The 22943-nt window shown below is 32.5% G+C and overlaps 1 protein-coding gene across 11 annotated transcripts in view; it reads right to left on the reverse strand.

Moving 5' to 3' along the window:
• LOC145260601 (uncharacterized) overlaps positions 1–22943 on the reverse strand; it is a 494792-nt gene that overhangs the window by 329899 nt on the left and 141950 nt on the right. For all 11 annotated transcript variants that reach the window (XM_080118887.1, XM_080118889.1, XM_080118891.1 and 8 more), the window contains one exon: positions 3157–3322. In XM_080118887.1, the coding sequence (XP_079975013.1) occupies positions 3157–3322 (166 nt within the window). The remainder of the gene's footprint in view (positions 1–3156; positions 3323–22943) is intronic.

Raw genomic sequence — 22943 nt, forward strand, 5'->3', positions numbered from 1 at the left:
AAACTGTAGGAGAGAAATAGCGAACAACTGTGTTCACAGGATAAAATTTATTCTAGGATAGAGATACAAAATAATTTTAAAACTAGCAATAGCAAATAAACAAATAAAATAAATAAATAAACAAACATGCATATACATAAACTATCACACACATATATATGTATGTATATATATATAAACATAAAAAAAAAAAAAAAACTTAACCTAGATTTAAAACAGGTCAAGACATTAGATATCTACGCTAAATAGCACACACAAAGGAACGGGTAGCTTAACCGCCATATATATATTTTAAAACTTACTAACTAGCTCGACCTACATATTGAGTACTGTTGAAGTAAATACTTAAAGTTTACGCATGAATTTATACTTTCGTATATTAATTTATGTGAGTAAATGAAGTAGTTTATATATATATATATATATATATATATATATATTTGAACCTGTGGAACAAATTCGATTTGGTTTTTAGCCAATGAAAATAACTAAGAGTTCAAAGTTGAAAGACATTGAAATTTGGCAGGCATAAGTCGACTAAATGTGTTGCTTATACATATGGGTATGCAGAAAAATACATTTATATCTTTAATAACATTATTTTTTAAAGTTTTTTTTATATGCATATGGACTTAGCCCACATAGTAGTGAATACTGCTGGAGAGTTAAATGTTTTGGTTTTGAATCAAAATGAAGGTACACGAGTCACATTTTTTTAAACTCTTTAAATCAATTGGTACAATATAATAATCAATAGAGAATTGACTCTTCTATATATATAAAAGCGAAAATGTGTGTATGTATGTTCGCTTTTTGTGTATGTCTACAAAAGGCTTCTTTCAGAGAAGCGCTCGCTCGGTTCACAACTTAAAACTTTTTATATCTCAGAGTTAACTACGGAGCTCGTCTGTCTATTTAATTTTATTAATTTTCAAACATTAATTATTCGACATGTTCCGATCGGCACGCGTTACATTCGGTTTTCGGTATAAAAAAAAGCGAAACTCGACTAATTACTGGCCGAAAGCCAGTGGTCTCTAGAGAGTTAGGTAACGTTTGGTCAATGTCGACTTAGTCATATCAGACGGTAGCTTTCATTTCGAGACGAGACACTCCCCCTAATAAACAGGGAGCGGGTTTTTAAAACAAACAAACCGATTTATTGACCTCCTTAAAAACTGTCCCGCAGAAAATGCTGACTGCTGAATAGCTATCGCCGTCACATCAATAACTCGTCAAAAACGCGCACCTGTTTTTTTTTTTTCCACACTTTACTATTTTCCAACTGCGCGTCAAGGCTTCGTTTTTTTTTAACTTGTAAAAAAACGGGCACCTGTTTTTTTTTTTCCACATTTTACTATGCGCGTCAAGGCTTCGGTTTTTTTTCACACACACCTACAAACACCCGGGCAATGCCGGGTACCCCTCGCTAGTCAATAATAAATACGAAATCTGCATAAATTAAGATATTTAAGCGTATTTTATGACTGAGCAACCTGGGCAGCATATTCGTGTATATATATATATATATGTTAAATTTTTGTTTTTTAAATCAAACAATGCTGTAGCTCACACAAACCATGAAACCACAGACCGATAGTCCTACACTCAAGTTTCATCCTCCTTTGGCCATATCAGTAGAACATATCCGAATTCAGAATGAGAAATCCAAGTCACTTACATGAGAAGTATGTTTCCACTCAAATCAGCATGCCACATACAAGAAAGTCTAATAACTAATACAGATCAAACAAACCACAGTGAAGTCCAATTGTACATCTACTTCAACAAAAGAAGTTACAATCCAACTATTAAGAATCTAGGCTGATATTATCGCACAAGTAGAATTTTTACATTTGCATGCAAGTGACAAGTTTTGAATCTTGAGTCTGGGTATGTTCTATTGCTGAGCCCAAAGGGGACAAAACTCTAGGACTTTCATTCTCTGGGTTTCATGATTTGTATAAGTTGCACGTTGTTTCATTGTGGAAATAATATATACACACACTTCATGCAAGTATAAAACACTTGAACTTCTCGTCTTTTCATTCATGTCAGTGAACAATGTCAAATGACCTTTTCACGCTTCACATATAATATATACAAGGTCATTCCAAAAGTAAGGTCTCCTATTTTTTTTTTTAACTCAAAAACTAAAATGTTGGAGAGCTACGAAGATGGGAGTGTTATGATTAAAACAATTAACCTTTTTTGCTCCAGAATTTATTTTTCTAACAGTCACCACCATTTCCAATACACTTTTGCCAGCCTCTTTTGATGCTGCAGTTGTGAAAGTTTGGAGTGTACTTTGTCACTCACATCTCTGCTTCTACTCTGAAATCAACGAACCCATCTAATTGTGCTGACATGAAGTGCATCAGCTTTGTAAACATTCAACAGGTGACAATGAATGATGATTGGTTCAATGTTTTTATGCATGGAAGAATTCAATGACAACACCTATTTCTGGAACAGGGGTTGATTTTTTAGAATCTGACACCAAGAGATGAAACTTTCAGATGATGAATGCAGAATTTTAGTCATTATGACAATGCAATTTGCATCTGATTCATTTGGGTGGACTAAAATTGTCATTATGACAATGCAGTTGCATCTGATTCATTTGGGTGGACTAAAAAATAGGAGGCATTACTTTTGGAACGTCCCTCATATATATTCTTTCAGATGTAAACTTATCGCGGACACTTTGCTATTCAGCATTTGAATAACTTTTTAATCACTTGCATTCATTTTGTTACTCACCCTCAAAAATAAATTGAAAAAATAATTTATGACTTATTAAAATTTTAATTTGCATTTTTAGTTTTTAAATTTCATCTTCAATCACTTTGTGTCTCTGTATCATCCCATAAACGGGGCGCAGTTTACCATGAAATTACAGCACAAATTGGGGTTTATCATTGGGGGTCATAACAGCTCTAACAACAGTGGGGGGGGGCAGATTTTAACTGAAAGGCAACAAACCCATATCCATGGGAGGCTTAACAATTTAAACAGAATTGCTCTCTTATGTATATAAAGCACAAGTCTACTAAAGAGCAGAGAACTCACTTCCGGGTTTTTTAGGATTCGATCATTTATATGTATAGAAGACTTTTGCATTTCGCCATTTAAAAAAAAAAATTTTTGTCTTACCTCATGATCTTGTAATTTCCGACCAACCACACGGAATGTGTTGTTAGTTACGTGTTGGAATATCTGAACTTTGGAGAGACCTTGCGACACCCCACTAGGAACCCACTTTTTGTTGGAGTCATCATAGATCATCACCGAAGCTCGAGCAGTCACAATTGGCACTTCACTGTAAAGATAAGAAAGGTTTTAAAATAAACAAATGAAGACAAAGTTTCAGAATTTTTTAGATGAAGATTCATAATTTATATTATTTGGACTACTGTTCTCATCTAAGATTTTTTTTTTCCCCCCACATTTCAACAAGATGCACCAAAAGAAGGCCAGAAGTTACATCAGCCAAAACATTGTGAAAATAATATCCAAGATAACAGTAGTCCAAAAAATCGAAACGAGTCTATCACTCTCTGACAGATCAATTAATTTAGTCATTTTGAAAAATATTTATGGTTCAATGGTTTTGGTAAGGCGATTTTATTTTCAAGCATCTGGCGAAGCTCTTAGGAGTATGTACGTAAGTTCAAATTTCTACCACCAATAAAAAAGGGGTGCTGATACAGGAACAAATTATGTAATTCTCAATGAAAAAGGGAGAAAGCGAATGTAAAAATTCCATAAATTTATTATAAAGTAAATTTGGATTAATGGTTTGGAATAACACAAACAAAAAAGAAGAATCTTTTCAAAAGATATTTTTCTTAGTTTGTTGGAAAATGTTTCAAAAACATCCGCTCAATATCGAAATACTCGAGGAAAGAAATATTTATTTTATACAAGGAGTGAGAGGGGTGGTGAGGGAGAGAGAAAGATAAAGATAAGATAGAATGAGTGTGTACGAGAGTAGGAGAGAGAAAGTGATTGCGTGTAAGAGAGTAAGTGTGAGAGAGAGAGAGAGAGAGTGCGCGCAAGGAAAAAGAGAGAGAGAGAGAGTGAGCGCAAGAGTCTGTGGGAGCACAAGACTGAGAGAAAGAAAGATTATATGAAAGAGAGAGAGAGATCTTGAAAACTCGGATTAAAAAATGATTGAAGGAACAAGACAACATTATTGCCAAGATAAATATAGATTTATGTAATTTTCAGTGTTTGCTGGTTTAAGTTGAAAACTTCACATAATCTGGATTAACAAGTTGTAAATTTACAAGTTGAGATTCTAAACTTTGTGTATTTCCTTTTTCTTTTCAATTCAAACCAATTTCTTTTCTTAGAATTGTAAAACAAATGTCCAACTAAAACAATGCCCGACTGGTTCAGCAGCACAGCCATGTTTATATGCACCTTTCTTTAGTGCATTTGTTTGCATTAGCTTTCATTCACATTGAGAGAGTAAGAGAAGACCGGATAAAGACAGGGAGAGGGTAAGCGAGACAAAGGGAGGGGGCGAAGGAAAAAAGAAGAGGAACTGAGGGACAGAAAAAAGGGGGAAGAGAGGACAGGGAGAGACTTAAAAGCTTTACTAAAGTGTTCAAAACTAATGACTCAGAATAGTCTAAAATAATAATTAAAAAAAAAAAAAAATCAATTTATTAAGACATTTTTTATCCAAACAATTGGTAATTCGAAAATAATAGACTGTTAATTCAAACCAAGAATGTTAACATTTAAATAATGGATATGGAAAGAATATTTTATTCCTGTCCTCTACAAACTGCAAGAGAAATGATCATGGTAGTCCTACAACTTCCGGCTCAAAGCCACCTCATCACCATGAAGAGTATTCAGGGGAGGTAAATTGCATAAATTAACAACGAGAAGGACAGACTATATTAAAATTACAACATTATGTTGCAACAAGAAACACCATACTACTATAGCTGCACACACACAAACGACTTCAACACTGGTATATGGTACAAATTCTTAAGAAATGGACACTTTTTCTTTTACAAACAGAACATTCATTCTTCAGAAATCAACATTTTTCTCTTCGCTACTAACAAGACATTCATTTTAAACCTCGGCTTCTTTACCTTTCTGACTTCGTCCATAACTAATACTCTTCTCTTTTATTAACACGTTAACAAAGAATTCAATAAAGTTGTTTTGGCTTTCTCATGTGCTTGGATTTATGAATTAAATCAATGAGACAACGGTAATAGCAATGCAAAAGAAAAGATTCTCAAGGAACGGCTATGATCAAGAATCTGTTCACTTTGCTAAATCAGATAGATATTTTAAAACACATTTGTACATCGATTAATTGAGAAAGAAAAATGTTAAAACGACAATGTTCTCTACAAAAATTATCACAAATTTCACTGGTTTGGAAAAAGTATTCAAAACTAATTAAATTGTTGGATAAGATGTTTGCTTCATACTTCTGTAGTTTATGGACCGCGCTGAAATAACGTTATGTAGAAACCCATTCTTAACAATCTGTACTTTCACCTAACAATAAACACAATACCATGAAAATTGATTATAACTTGAAAAGACGATCTAAAAAAATAGTACGGTCCATAAACTGCAGAAGTTACAGAAGTTTACCATTTACTTTACTTTGACTTGATTTATTTGTATACACCAGAGAGCTAGGCCATATACTTAAAAAACAAATCTAGTCAGTTCTTCAGCAGCGGCATACAAGTCTCAATCCTTATCTGGTCAGCCTATTTCTTTGGTGATCGTTCTCTTGAGTGGAATGTTCTTTATATAATTTCTTTATATGGTTGGAGTCTGGTAGGCAGGAAACATGACCAAATCACGTAAATCTTTATTCAAATAACATTGTTGATGGATCTGTTTATACGAAGTCCCTTCTGATATTTGCATTTTTTTAGTCTCGCAAAGTTACACCAAGAATAGTTCTTAAAAATTTCATTTCAAAAACATTGAGTTTCTTCTCATGCTCTGCTAGTAAAACCCAAGTTTCATCACCAATATTTTCGAAAGTCATTCCCTCTTTTCGATTGACTAGCCTTAATTTAAACCTTCGCCACTTTCGGTTTGGCGATGGGCGCAACAGCAAAGACGTCATGTTTTGTTTTTACATTCTTTTCCTCCTTTGCGGTACGGGTTCAAGCCTGCCTACCTTCTACCACTTTTTTTTTTTTTTTTTTTTTTTTTTTGCTTAATACACACCTCCCAACATCCAGTTTAAAAGAAAACAAACAGCAGGAAGAACATATTATTGTCTTTGCTGAAGTTAAGACTTTACAACACATTATCCGTATCATAGCATAACAACACTCATTCTATGCGGATTGAACTGGCTTCTTCCTTTAAAGGAAGTTTCATGAAAATTTCAGATTCACCTAAGCCGTCTCCAGTCACCTGTATATTTCTATCAATGTTAGGTTTTTGCAGTTTTTGCAATGAGGTATCAATGTCCTTCTACATACAGCGCCTGGTATTCCCAAATAGTCACTCATTTGATACTGCCCAGGCTCGAGATTGCTTAACTTTGATGATCCAACAAGAACCAGTGTGTCAATGTGATTACACATCCTCAATGATCAGTCCAATTGGGAGTTTGCTGCTGTCGCACTGAGATGACTTTGTTCATTCTTAGACGGTCTACCTTCTCCGGATATATCTTATCTCTAAGAAGGGGTTAGTTTATTTTTAATTGCCTGACCCTAACCCCTACTGAACAATGTCGATGAGGCTGCTCGAGTATTTTTTGTTCTTTATTGCTTTATTTTTTATAATGAAGCAATTAATGAGAAAACATTTCTATTTAATAATATAAAAACTGAAAGACAAATGCCTAAACAAACTGCTTTGCTAAAAAAAAATCCCACACCAAAACTATTCAAATTAAAAACGACTTAAGATGTATACATATCACATGTTTTATGCTACCTTTTTGAAAAATTAAGTTCGTTTTTAATAAACAAAATATTCAGTTTCAAGTGACTTGAGATATAAGCGGAACCAATTACATTAGAACCCCGGAATACAGTGGCCTTAGGATACAGTTTTTTTGGAATACGATGTTTTTCCAGCCCATGGTTACGGTATTTGCGCCACCTTATGGTGTTATTTATAATTTAATTTGATTATATACGTGTATATTATATACTGTATTTTTTTTTTTACTAATTTTTAATACCGTATCTCGGAGTTCAACTGTACCAACACATTTGTCTGTAAAAAAAAAAAAAAAAAAAAATTCAGCAAGGAAATAAAAACTCATTTAAAACTTCTGAATGTGTTTGTCCAAAAACGTTAACAGCAGAGTATTCATCACTGACAAGCAATAGGCCAGTTACTTAGATGTTTTCTAAATCTGAATAGGAGCTGCAAGCTAATGTATTTCTAAAGAAACATCATAAATGTATCTGGAACCATTCTGTCCTCTTGGTACTAAAGAGTTCAACTTCTATCATCATTCATATGCAATATTAGGAGAGTGCATTATATTGAATAGATTTATTTTTATTTTTTTGGTCCCCCCAACAAAAGTAGGGTGGACCTGTAAATTCACCTTTGTCCATTCATCTGTCTGCACTTTTCTCAATAATTACACCTTGGAATTTTTTTAAATTTTGCACAAACATTAAACATGAGTAAAAAAAGTAACAGAACGGATTTTCCGAGACCCCCCCCCCTCCCCTGGGTGCCTTTTGGGTTAAAATGGCTAAAATTGACACTTGTGCTTATTAAAAAAAAAAATGATGCCTTGGATTTTTATAAAACTTTCTGAAAAGTTGTAACTAACTGACTTCTATATAATTTTGTTTGTCTATACTTTGCGATAACTCTTGGGTGCGCCCCACGGGCCCTTTTAGGGCTAATAAAAACACTCCATTTTTGGGACTATTTTACCATATTTGTCCAAAGTTTTCTGTGTATGTCTATTTAGCAGTTTTGTATGGTGCTGAACTCAAATTTAAATATGTTAAGGCCTTGGGGACTTTGGGGACTAAATGGGGAGGGGGCAAATGATGGACTTAGTCATTTCTTTTTTTGCATGGTGCAAAACTCAAATTTACATATGTTACGGCTTAAAACTGCACAGTTTGTTCTTTTTCACCAGGATTTGATGTCCCCCGAGGTCTTTTGAGGCTAAATGGGGGGGGGGGATGCTTAACGTAGTCATTTTTTTATGCCTCGATTACTGTGCACTCACGGGGGGGGGGGGAACCATGCGTGCTTCACTTGTTTTACTCTTATCCACCCCCAAACAAGGCATATTGTCATTTGAACATAAGAGGTGACTATTTGGAACTATGTCTACATGGACATTTTGTAGAGAGTTGAGCAGCAATATGCTTGTTTACATTACATTTAAATTTCTGCATGTCAGTACAGTCATGGAAACAGGAGACCAGAAGAAAATTCCAAAAGCTAGCAGTTTTATGGAAGAAACAAAGTAGAAGGGTTTCCAGCATTTAGGGACCACTACAGTGAAGGGGTGAGATTTTGTTGCTAGACAGGTTATTCAGGGGTATGTACATCAACGGGGAACAAGTGCTATGAGTTCATTAGAGTACATTCTATTAAAATACTTGTAAAATAGGTACAGGGATACAACATTGCGGTGATGCAACAGTAGTTGGAGCTTGGTTGATTGTACGGGATCTATTAGTTTGGAATCTCTTTTATGAAGCCTATTTAAGAGGGAGAAAATAGTGGTAGATCCACCAACCCAGATGAGCGAATGGTAATAAAGTTAGGTATGTCTATATGTTTACATATTGGTATGTGCAGTATTTTCTCCTAAACTAATTGACTGATTATCATAAATTTTAGAACATATCTGGTGTAAGGGTGCATAATGTGAACTATATCTAGTCAAATTTATTTTATGCAAAGAAGAGGTAGAAGCTTTTTGTGAAAATTTAGATACCTTTGATTTTTATAAATGTCCCCAAATTTCAGTTTCTTTTGTGTATTTTCAGCCATTTTTAGGTGGCACTATATACGCACAACCTCTCATTTAAAAATTCAAATATTTCAGATTTGCATTAAATATAATCGATACTTATTAAGCAAAATTCCATGAATTTCAATTTCTTAAGACCCATTCAGCTGGAGTCTTCAAATTCATACATTTAAAAAAATCCAAATCATGTAATGGATTTCGATAAAAGTTGGAATAAAGATAAAGCTTAAGGTGTCATAAGAAGAAATAGAAATTCATGGAATTTTGCTTAATTAGGGTTTAATGACTATGGATAAAATTATATGCAAATTTGAAATATTTGGATTTTCAAATGAGAAGTCTTGCTTATATTACGCACTCTAAAATCCCTTAAAAATAAATAAATAAGAAAGCCTTGAAATTTATGGAATATTTATTAATAAACGTCTGATACCTATTTTTCAAATTTCACAAAAATCAGAGGTATCCCACATCCTTTTTACCCTCTTTGCATAAATTAAATCAAACTAAATATAACCCACATTTGAACCCCGTTATGCCTAGTAGCGGTACTTTAAAATTCAATTATGAATTTTGAAGTTAACTACAAAGATTTATTTACTTGCAATAAAAAAATAAATAAAAAAAATAACAATTTCATATAATCCCATAAGTGATTTCTTGGTCTTCGGGCCAAGATCAAAGTGCAGTATCTGTTCTGATGCTACACTTCAATTTTTTGTTCTGTTAGTGGAGGAGAAATCCTTCACGACTGAGACAATTCTTATTTTTGTTCCTTTTCTCCACATTAAAAAACGATCCTAGTGTCTAACTCTGCCCTCGTGGGGAGGCAAAGTAAATAGGAACCATTTCATATAGTAGAGCTAAATATATATTTATATATTTTTTTTAGATTTGTATTATGTTCAAATCCTATTCTAAATATATAGTTCACACAATGGTATCCAAATTTACAGATGATGCATACATAGTTTTAATTATGCAACTAAGAAAAATTTATTAGCAACAGAGAGGGAGAAGAGTTCATTTGTACCGTTTTGATAAAGGACGTACATTTATTTATAAAAGAGGTGTTATTTGTACATTTATTTATAAAAGATGTGTTATTTGTACATTTATTTATAAGAGGTGTGTTATTTGTACATTCATTTAGAAGAGGTGTGTTATTTGTACATTCATTTAGAAAAGAGGTGTTATTTGTACATTCATTTATAAGAGATGTGTTATTTGTACATTTATTTATAAAAGAGGTGTTATTTGTACATTTATAAAGATGTGTTATTTGCACATTTATTTATAAAGTTGCATAATTTGTGTAGCTAAAAATAAACTTCATCTGATAAACTTTAATACTCTTCTGCGAACTATTTGAAATATGATTGGAAGAATAATTTAAATATATGTTATAGTGTTGAGACGATTCATCAGAATAAAGAGAAAAAAAAAACTTTTTAAGTATCGGAATCAATATCTGAAAAATTTTACTATTTTCTGATGCCAAAAACGATTTTTATGAATTATTTTTATTTGTTTGTATAGAACTTAATTTTCCAGGACTCGTATAAATATTGACTGATTTTGAATTACCAGAAAAACTAAAATCTATAAATCACCCTCCATAAGTCTAATTTTATGTTTGCGAAAATATATGCATATATTACATAGATTTTTACAACAATCCCACCTCCTATCCCCAAACAAAAACAAAAAAAAAAATCAATCTATATTTAGAAATTTTTTAAAAATTGGAATCAGTAATTGTATCGGAATCGGGAAAAATATTGAAATTTCCTATCACTGTTTACATGGATATTCACAAGCACATGTATTATAATATTAGTTTTAAATTTGAAAAAGAAACTTGGAAAAAATTCAAACAATTCAGTATGAAATCACGCACACAGTTTTGTCTGCGGCTGTGTTTTCTATGCACAAAGACAATGCCTAAGCGGCTGCAAAAACTTTCTTAGATAAGTAAATAATCTGCTGATAGTGCCAGTTGGCAGAGTCCCTAAACAGGAAGTAACGAAAACAGAAAAAAAAATCAGTCAGTCAGTGGATGGGTGGGTAAAATTTAGTCACAAGCAAGAAATCACAAAATAAAGAATGAAAACCTCGAAAAGAAATGCAGTTACTGATATTCCTTCATTAAAATAGAAGGACTATGTAACAAGTCACTACAAACATAGCATCTCAATCTTGTTTCTATATTAGGAAAAGGGAAATTATTCAAATCCTTTTTAATTATATGATTGTCATATACATAATCGTATATATATGTGAACGACTGCGTTTCTTTGTTTGTCTTCTGTTTGTCTGCTTTCCAGCTGACCACAATATGGTCAAGTCCAACGTAAACAAGTTCTTGATGAGCCGTTCCCCTTCAATAATCCAATTTACCAAATTTACACTACTAGCAATCACCACTCTTTAACCTTTATCCTTGAGTGGCCCCTGGGCCTTGAAAAGTGGTGACTCCTATGCATTAAAAAAAAAAAAAAAAAAAGACTAATATATTTCAGCTATTTTATGAACTTAATTGATAATTACCTTGAGTGATTTTAGTGGTCAAAATCTTATGTTGAACAGAAATTCCTGCACAACTAAGCATTATTAAATACATATATTTCCCCAAAACTTCTGGCCTTGATGGAGGGGAAACTAAAACTTGCTGCTATGGTTTCAATGATCTTAAATAACAGCAAGAGGAGGCTTGAGTCCAAATATTTCTGATATGTTATATCTCCCCCTCTTTTGGAAATAGGGTACGATTATGAATATCTCCTGCATCAAATAATCTATACACTGAAATTTACTTTAGGGGAGACATAACATGAGAAATATTTGGAATCAAGTCTCCCCTTGCTGTTATTTTAGATCATTAAAAAATCATAGCAGCATGTTTTAGTCTTCCCTCCAGAGGTTTTGGGGAAATAACAGATAATTTTTATGCAATTCATATGCAAAACTAGGAAAACAAATGACTATGATTGAAACATTTTATGGCTGTAAAAAAATACCAAAAATAGGCTATGGATGATGGATGATCCCCTTAATGCGCGACTTTAAGGGCAAATGTCACATAGTCCACTACACAATTCAGGTCATTACCTTTCTAACGAGCCTTCATTTGTTTAATTGTGATCAATAGTCGCTGAGATTTGGAACTTATAAAATTGCCAAAAAAAAGTAATTTATATATATATATATATATATATATATACACTGGTAGCCAAATTGAATATTGTAATGCTCATATCTTTGGTTCTATGGGACGAAACTACAAGAAAATTTGCAGGCTTTTTGAAGATTATAATACTGTTCTATGGTTTAAATTTTATGACAATTGGTGAAAAAAAACCCTATATTTTCAAACTAATAAAATATGCCCAAATTTGCCAACATTTGTATATACATAGTGTTTTGCAGGCCATCTTCAGTTTTGCTGCTTCGGTTATCTCCCCTATGGCCTTGCCAGGCCACTAATATGAAAAAAAAAATCTTGCAGTTGTAAAATGGGAAATGCATTTAACAGATACTGGATAATTTTGTTTAATTTAATCATTTTAAATCTTAAGAAAATACCAATAAAAATAATTATTGGAATTTTTAAATCATTTAAAGCATTTCTTCACCTATATTCTGTTTAATTTGATTTTATTAAGCAAAGTTTATTAAAAAAAAAAAAAATGAATTTTATTTACATTCTAATTTAGTTCAGTTATTTTATAAACCTAACTGATAATTGCTCTTATTGACCTTAGATGAAATTACAGAAAAATTTCAATATTTTCTTTAGATTCCTTGAAAAATGTAACCCTTATTGAAACTTATTTGGATGCTTTGACTGTTAATGTGTAGATTTCTACAACAGTTAACACAAAAACATTGACTTTAGCAGAGAAACCCAACGTTGCCCGGGATTGAATGATGATCAACGAATGTCTGACAATCCCATATTTTTATTGTCATCAATTTTTAATCAAATCGATTGATTGCCCGCTCTAGTTGGGGACCCATCGTGGTGCACCGCCTCACATGACTCTCCTCCATAACTTAGTCCACAATACATTGTAGTCTACATTACACTTTAAAGAACTTACTGCAAATTTTATAAAACATTTTTTTTATATATTAGCAGTTCAACCCAGCTTTGCTCGTTCAGAACTTGCCCTACGTGTGAATACACTTTATGTAAGATTTCAAATGTTTACACCAAAATTTGTCTGTGTAATTTCATAAAGAATTTTTTTAAGTTTGACCCCAATTTTAACTCCTTAACATTTATTATTTTGGTATCAAATCAAAATACAAAGTTTTACCCATGTCCAAGTTATCTACATCTAAAATTTCAAGTCGTTAGACCCAAAATTGGCGGATGAATTTGGTAGAGTCTGTAAAGGTCAACTTTTTCAACTGACCTTTTGACAGCCAAATTTATGCCTCAAAACTGATTAAAATGCTTGCCGCATGTCTGAATACCTGTTATGTACAAATTTCAAATGTTTAGAACCAAAATTGTCTGAGTAGTTTGCTAGAAACTGCAAAGGTCAAATCTTTTGAACTTTGACCCCTTGGCAGCTCAAATTTTTGACCCAAACCGATTAAAAAGCTTGCCCTATCTCTGAATACCCTCTATGTAAAATTTCAAATGTTTAGACCAGAAATTGTCTGAGCCGCAGTGGTCAAATTTTTTTTAACTTTGACCCCAATTTTAATCCCTTAACATTCATTATTTTTGACTCAAATCAAATAAAAAGTTTGATCCATGTCCAAGTAACCTACATGTAAAATTTCAAGTGTTTAGACTCAAAATCGGCAGAGGAGTTTGGTAGAGTTTTCAAAGGTCAAATCGTTGAACTTTGACTTCTTGACAGCCAAATTTCTGGCCAAAAACCGATTAAAAAGATTTCCCAAATCTCAATACCCCTTATGTCAACTCTCGAATCTCTAGACTAAAAACTGACAGAGTTATTTGGTAGGGAAATGTACACAGACACACACACATTTTCACTTTTATAGATATTCTAGAATGGGTGCCTGGCGTTGCCTGGGTGTTTGAGTAAAAAAAAAAAGTGGTAATAGGAAGGCAGGCTCAAACCCGTACCGCGAAGGAGGAAAAGAATGGAGAGAAAAAACTGATGTCTTTGCTGTTATGACCACCGCCAAATCAGAAGTGACATAGGTTTAAATTAAGGCTAGTCAATCGAAAAGAGGGGATGACTTTGGAAAATATCGGCGAAAAAAAGAGACCCCTCCCTGTAAAAAAGTGCCCAGTTGAGGATGAAGAAATTAATGTTTGTAGCCAATTTTTTGGTATTTGTCGTCTGAAGGATCGAGCTTCAAAACGATACTGATCTTGTGAAAATCCGTCGTCTCTGTCGAAAGTTTTAGGCAGACATGCAAACATACATACATTTAGCTTAAATTTTCGACCCAAACCGATTATAAAGCTTGCCCTATATCTGAATACCATTTATGTAAAATTTCAACTGTTTAGACGAGAAATTGTCTGAGTAATTTGGTAGAGACTGCAGAGATCAATTTTTTTTTTTTAACTTTGACCCCTATTATGACCCCTTAACATTTGTTTTGGGCTCAAATCAAGTTATTAAGTTAGATCCATGTTCAAGGAACCTATATCTAAAATTTCAAGTGTTTAGACCCAAAATTGGCGGAGGAGTTTGGTAGAGTTTTCGAAGGTCAAATCGTTGAACTGTGACCCCTTAACAGCCAAATTTCTGGCCGAAAATGGATTACAAAAATTTTCCCAAATCTCAATACCCTGTATATCAAATTTCGAGTCTATAGACTGAAAATTGACATAGTTGTTGTGTAGGGAAATGTAGATAGCCACACATTTTCACTTTTCTAGATATATAGATAACTAGCAGGGGTGCCCGGCGTTGCTCGGGTGTTTGGAGGTGTATGCTATGCAAAAAAAGCAAAAAAACAAAAAAAATGGTTAATTTTTTAAAACTTTGACCCCTATTATGACCCCTTAAAATTTATAGTTTCGGGCTCAAATCACTTTATTAAGTTAGATCCAGGTTCAAGGAACCTATATCTAAAATGTCAAGTGTCTAGACCCAAAATTGTCGGAGGAGTTTGGTAGAGTTCTTAAAGGTCAAATCGTTGAAATTTGACCCCTTAACAGCCAAATTTCTGGCTGACACCCGTCACATCGATTTTCCCAAATCTCAGTACCCGGTATTTCAAATTTCGAGTCTATAGACTAAAAATTGACAGAGTTATTGCGTAGGGAAATGTAGACAGACACACAGACAGACAGGTTCACTTTTATAGATATATAGATGGCCTGAATTAAAGTTTAAAATGCAAAAGTCCAATATCATGCTTAAATTGTGCTTTAAACAAAAACATTTACTTCGAACACGCCCTTATCATATCAAAGAGCCTATTGTTGATTTTGTATGCCGAGCCTAAAATTTTCCTTTTGATTTTCAAATGAAGATGGCATGAACATGTTGAAAGAATGGAGCAAGTTTAATTAAAAAGCCGAGAAAAACATGAATGGAAGTGATAAAATGAACCCCAGGGAAAGAGGGACAAACAAAGACCTAGCCAGAGATAGGTAACTTTTAGCAATTTCTTAACTTTAATTCATATTATTAAAACTATTGGTTTCATCTTGTATTATTCACATAATGTTTTGGTCTTCAAACTTCTTCAGGTGTATTTTGTTAAATACAAAAATCTTCCTGTTGAACTTGGTAATCTGCAAGGAATTCTGAACAGAACCCTTTATTTAATCCACGGGGGTAGCATGCTCTCATTCCGTCAGTTCTAAGTAATTCGCAATTGTATTTTTAGTGTCACCCACACTGAGGATTGAACCAAGAACCTCCAGAAGAAGGTAACTTTCAACTCAGTTTTACAAGTCTGTTATCCACTATGCCATGAGTCCTTGCCGACAATTGTAGAATGAATGAATGTTAGAAGCCTTAGACCTATTTTTGTTTTAGATAAGAATTACGAATCCTCATCTCAAACAATTTAGAAACATACTATTCTAAACTTTAACAATTTCTGAAAGCTGTCCAACATATGTCAACATGCAAGACAAATGTTACACCAAATAAAATGTTTGCAGTTATAACTTCATGTTGTAAATTAGACGAAAAGTGAGACCCCCCCCCCCCGAAATAATTAAAATACATCTTAATCATACTGAACATTTTTGAAAGAGTTTTTCAATGCATAAGCTCATCTTTATTACGAAAACGTTATCGGCTTGATTTCGAGCAAAAAAACGTTTGATGTGAACAAGTAAAGATCATAACACGCGCAGGAAAGACTCAAACGCATTTTTGATAAAAATGTCAGTTTTGATAAAGATAAGCATGTTGATAAAATGAAAGGGTCAAGCAGAGGCCATGTAAACATTATCGGAGGCATCTTTTCTAGAGAAAGAAACATGGCCTGTCTTGCTTGTCAAGATGGAGATCCACTCATCTGTTCTCTCTCTTTAAAATATGATTTGCTGGTTTTCAATTAGTTTAGACTGGAATTTACATTATATCAACGTTTTCAGGGGTTATTTTAAAAGGAAAAGTATATATATTTCATTGAGATTTAATTTCATGTTAGCAAATCTTATTCATGAAACTTTGTATTATTAGTTACACACAGAAGCACAAATTATATATGAGAGAGAGAGAGTTTTTAGTCTGTTAAAAACTGGAAAAAGTCATAGCCGATTGATTTAAAATGAGTGCTTTATGCCAAATTGATGGTTAAATACAGTAAAATTTAAGCTTATTTTGCATTAAATATTAACCCAATGGATATTATACTAGTTAATTCGTTGTACCTTATCATAATAAAGGTCCATACAAAATTTCAATGAGATAGGTCCAATAGTTACTGAGACAAAGTGGAATAGATACACTAAGAAAAAAATACTATATATAACATAAAATACCAGATATAAAAAGAACAAACATAATATACCAGATATAAAAAAATAACAAACATAATATACCAGATATAAAAAAATAACAAACATAATATACCAGATATAAAAAAAATAACAAACATAATATACCAGATATAAAAAAAATAACAAACATAATATACCAGATATAAAAAAAATAACAAACATAATATACCAGATATAAAAAACAAACATAATATACCAGATATAAAAAAAATAACAAACATAATATACCAGATATAAAAAACAAACATAATATACCAGATATAAAAAAATAACAAACATAATATACCAGATATAAAAAAATAACATAATATACCAGATATAAAAAAATAACATAATATACCAGATATAAAAAAATAACATAATATACCAGATATAAAAAAATAACATAATATACCAGATATAAAAAAATAACAAACATAATATACCAGATATAAAAAAAATAACAAACATAATATACCAGATATAAAAAAAATAACAAACATAATATACCAGATATAAAAAAAATAACAAACATAATATACCAGATATAAAAAAATAACAAACATAATATACCAGATATAAAAAAATAACAAACATAATATACCAGATATAAAAAAAGAACCCACATAGAATACCAGATATAAAAAATAAACATAATATACCAGATATAAAAAATAAACATAATATACCAGATATAAAAAAATAACAAACATAATATACCAAATATTAAAAAAGAACAAACACCAGATATAAAAACAACTGCATCTATCATCTTACATGCTGTCAATTAAAATAGAATGATATTGCTAACATTGCTATAAAATTGTTAACTTGATTTGACAATTTTGATTTGACGCTATCCAGGTTAATAACCAATCACTTAACAGATGAAAGTGCTAGTCGACGAGATACAAATACACCTAACATATATTCATATGCAATTAGAGAAATTCTCACGAACATAAAACTGTGTATTCATGAGATTTGTTTTTTTACTAACGATTCACTGCTCATCAAGACCTAAAGGCCACTCGAGGGCAAGGGTTAATGACTTGTGTTATGGTGGATAGTGAGACATCTTAAGGTTTGAAAGCCATGGTTTAATCTGGGCAGTTTGACTATATAAGTGGACGGCTGAGTAAGGCCATTTTTGTAACTTTTAAAAATATTTAAATTGAATTTGAAGAAAACCTCCTGAGCATTTATGAAATTTGAACGTTTTTTTTTCTTTTTTACTAATGTGTCACCTCTCATCAAGGCCCAAATGTCACTCAAGGACACTGATAAGTGTTTAAGGACAGAACATCTAACAAGAAAGGATATGACGTTTCTAAATTTTTTTAGATGAGGATTGGTTATTCGTATTATTTGGATTCATCGGAATACTGTTCTCATCTTGAGTGTGATTTTCACAGCATTGCAATCGATGTAACCTCCAACCTTCCTCAGGTGTATCCTGTCGAACTCGGACGGAATTTATTTACTTCACGGGGGTAGAATGCTCTTGTTCCATCAACCATGACTGGATAGAGGTCCTAAGTAATTTGCTCCAAATTCCGTCCAAATTCCAGAGTTTGACAAGATACACCTGAAGAAGGTCGGAGGTTACATAGACCGAAACGTTATGAAAATCCCACTTAAGATGAGAACAATAGTCCAATGAATCCAAATAATACAAGAAAGGATATCCTTCGCTATCCCTCCTCGAAATAAAATGAGAGGATGGGGGGGGAGGGGCGATGTTAAAAGAAAATGGAACATAAAACAAAATGAGAAAGCAAAAAGAAAAAAAAAGCAAAAAAAAAAGAAAAAAGAAAAAGGAACCCAGAAAAAAAAAGCAAAAAAAAAAGCAAAAAAAAAGCAAAAAAAAAAAAAAAGCAAAAAAAAAAAAAAAAAAGAACCCAGAAAAAAAGCAAAAAAAAAAAAGCATAGAATAAAGCATGAAACAAAGTAGGAGTGGGTGCAAAGAAATAAACGAAAAGAAAATAACCCTGCATTTTAACAAATAAAATCATCTGAAACCCCTGAGGATAATGGCAATCAATATATCACCTGCAAATCATTTAAGGATTTTATCAAACATGTGACCATTACCTTGCCTAAAATTTCAAAATTAGAGTGCGAGAGAAAAATGCTTATAGTAAAATCAATATTTATTTTTCTTTATCGCCTGATCATTATAAGGAACTAGCAAGGAGACTCGATGTTACCTGGGGGTTGATGAGGATCAACAAATGTTCCACACTTCCAATACTTTTTGTTGTCATTGAAACTGGTCAAATCGCCCATTTTTCGATCAAATAGATTGATTGCCTGCTCCAGTCGGGGACCCACCATGGTGCACTGGGAGAAAGTTTCACATACCTCCCAGCAGTGACTTAATTCACAATACATTGTAGTCTACATTAAAATGTAGAGAACCTACTGTTATAAAATAATTTTTGTTTCATTCGTTTGAATTAAAGTTTAAAATGCAAAAGTTAAGTATCATCGTTCAGTTGTGCTCTAAACAAAAATATTCATTTCAAATGCGCTACTGATGATTTGATATGCCAGGCCCGTCTGCTTGTCTGGTGATAAAACTTCTCAAATGTACTTGTGATGTTAGGCTGCATAAGAGTGGAACTTCTTTATCAATTTTTGATACATATCAGTAGCATTCTTATACAAAACCTATCTATCCCTGACACAAAGTACATTTGTATGAAATTTCAAAAAGATCAGTCCAGCCGTTTCAGAGTCTATAGGGAACGAACTCAGACAATTTTTTTTTAATATATATATATATATATATATATATATATATATATATATATATATATATTAGTATATAGAGAAGTAGACAGAGATTACAGTAAATCAAAATAATCAATTATGTGTTGGCCAGAAGACCTCATTTCAATTATAGAATCAAGAAAGAAAAAGAGGGGAGAGGGCTTATCATTTCAACTAATGACCACATGTAGATTATAACTTTCAACTAATGACCACATGTAGATTATAAACTTTCAACTAATGACCACATGTAGATTATAAACTTTCAACTAATGACCACATGTAGATTATAAACTTTCAACTAATGACCACATGTAGATTATAAACTTTCAACTAATGACCACAGATTATAAACTTTCAACTAATGACCACAGATTATAAACTTTCAACTAATGACCACAGATTATAAACTTTCAACTAATGACCACAGATTATAAACTTTCAACTAATGACCACAGATTATAAACTTTCAACTAATGACCACAGATTATAAACTTTCAACTAATGACCACAGATTATAAACTTTCAACTAATGACCACAGATTATAAACTTTCAACTAATGACCACAGATTATAAACTTTCAACTAATGACCACAGATTATAAACTTTCAACTAATGACCACAGATTATAAACTTTCAACTAATGACCACAGATTATAAACTTTCAACTAATGACCACAGATTATAAACTTTCAACTAATGACCACAGATTATAAACTTTCAACTAATGACCACAGATGATAAACTTTCAACTAATGACCACAGATGATAAACTTTCAACTAATGACCACAGATTATAAACTTTCAACTAATGACCACAGATTATAAACTTTCAACTAATGACCACAGATTATAAACTTTCAACTAATGACCACAGATTATAAACTTTCAACTAATGACCACAGATTATAAACTTTCAACTAATGACCACAGATGATAAACTTTCAACTAATGACCACAGATGATAAACTTTCAACTAATGACCACAGATTATAAACTTTCAACTAATGACCACAGATTATAAACTTTCAACTAATGACCACAGATGATAAACTTTCAACTAATGACCACAGATTATAAACTTTCAACTAATGACCACAGATTATAAACTAATGACCACATGTTGATTATAAACTGATAGAATTTTTGTTCCACTGATAAACATTTTGAGAATTTTGTTTGACCTTATTAAAATCTGTATAATAAGCTAAGCTACTCATGTTCGTATGTACATTATCACCTTTTACACACATTTGGTGCTTAAGTTGAGCTGTAAGATGCGTTACCTCTTGTAAATTTTGATAAGAATTCGATATTGTATTTTTTAAACCAAAAATCACTTAAATCAAACATTAATAACAGTTTTCTCGTGTGCATTAATTTTTTTACGTTGTTATTTTCACCCCAAAGAAGGTACGGCACAATCACGTTGACACAGCAGATCACCAAAGTTAAGCAACGTTGAGCCTGGCCAGTACCAGATGGGTGACCATTTGGGAAGGCTAGGTGCTGTATGTGCCTTCTAGGAAGGTTGGGCGTGTGGCCAGCATTCTCACCCCGAAAAAGAACTCACTACAAAAGCATCTACAAAGTTGTGGATGGCCTATGCCCCTTTAGGGGCTCAAGGCTATGGATGGACCCCAATTAAGTCACAGAGTCACTTTGACATCAGGGGCTACTATTTCGAATCAAATTTACAGGGATACTATGTAGGGAGTTGGGCAGCGAGATGTCTGTTCACATTCGACTTAAACTTCTGCATGTCAATACTGTCAGGGAAGCAGGAACCCGGGAGGGAATTCCAAAGTTTATGTTCCAAGTTCAGTTTGAGGGAAGAAGCTATTTGAGTAATAGACTTTCCAGCATCTTAGGATTTCTACAGTGTAGGGGTAGAATTTTGCTGCTTGTTAAATATGTCAGGGGGGGGGGTATCTACCTTGTGGGGATACAAGAGATTAAAGTTCAGAGTATATAAACAGATTAATTATAATAAAAGTGAATAGGACACACATTGTAAAAGGGATATAATTTTGCTAAGCTTTTAAAGCTTACTTTCACTAATTCGGTAACACCAAACCTGCTTTTATTTTGGATTGGAGTAGGGTGTCACTGTTGCATTGGCTACTAAGTTCTAATTGTCAAATTTTGTAATCTTTTTTTTTTTTTTTAATTTTATTTTGTAATTTTTTTTTTTTTTTAATTTTATTTTGTAATCTTTTTTTTTTTTTTTAAAATTACTTTACATTCATTTTTTATTTTCGGAGCATTAAATCAGAATGCAAGAAAAATTAACATTTTCAACATTTTTTTTTTTGATTTCTATGATATTGAAAATATTTCTGCACGATGGGAAGGAGAATACACTATAGATTAATTATTTTAATTATAATTAAACCTTTTAGATTACTTATGCAAAAGACGAACTACATTATCGTCTGCGTATTCCAAGCAGATTATGTAAACCATCACAAGGTGCCAAAATATTTGGCTGTTTTCCACCTGACTACAACTTGAACCGCTCCCTTAAGTAAGACACTTTATCAGATCTCCATTACTAGCGATTACTACAATATTATCCCATTGATTACTGTACACGCAATAACCCTTATCCCCGAGTGGCCTCCGGGTCTTGATAAGTGGTGACTTCCTTGTAAAAAAAAGAAAAAGAAAAAAAAAAAGCCAATAAAATCACAGCAGCAGACAATTGGCAAACAGTATCTTTTGTGTATTAAATTGTTAGGTGAAAGTAAAGGATAGTTGAAAAACACCCCTTTCCCATGTTAAGAGTGGCTTTCTAAATGTTATTTCAGCAAAAGTACATTTCCTTTCATACAATGATTATAATTATATGCTTTTTCCTTAATTTTTGATGGTTTGCTCGTCTTTTAAACATTGGACAACGTTTTCAGTATAAAAAAAAAAAGGAAAAGTTTTCGTTCAGCAGGTTTACATAACCTGCTTGGAATATGCTGAGGATAATTTGGTTCATATTCTGCGCAAATCCCACCTTTTAAATTTAAATAAATAAAATGGCAGAACATTAGTCACCAACCCAAATATATTAATTTTTAGTGATAGTACGTTAGGATGATGGATGACACGAGTTAAGAGTTTGTTTAAAGTGAAGCTGGTTCGCGCATGTGTGAACATGTACATATTTGCATATATTATATACTAATAATCTTATGTGTGAACATGTACATATTTGCATGTATTATATACTAATAATCTCTTGTGATCTAGCG

Source organism: Euprymna scolopes, chromosome 36 (assembly GCF_053919585.1).
Source record: "Euprymna scolopes isolate OS-2025 chromosome 36, ASM5391958v1, whole genome shotgun sequence".
In the NCBI taxonomy this organism is placed as follows: domain Eukaryota; kingdom Metazoa; phylum Mollusca; class Cephalopoda; order Sepiida; family Sepiolidae; genus Euprymna; species Euprymna scolopes.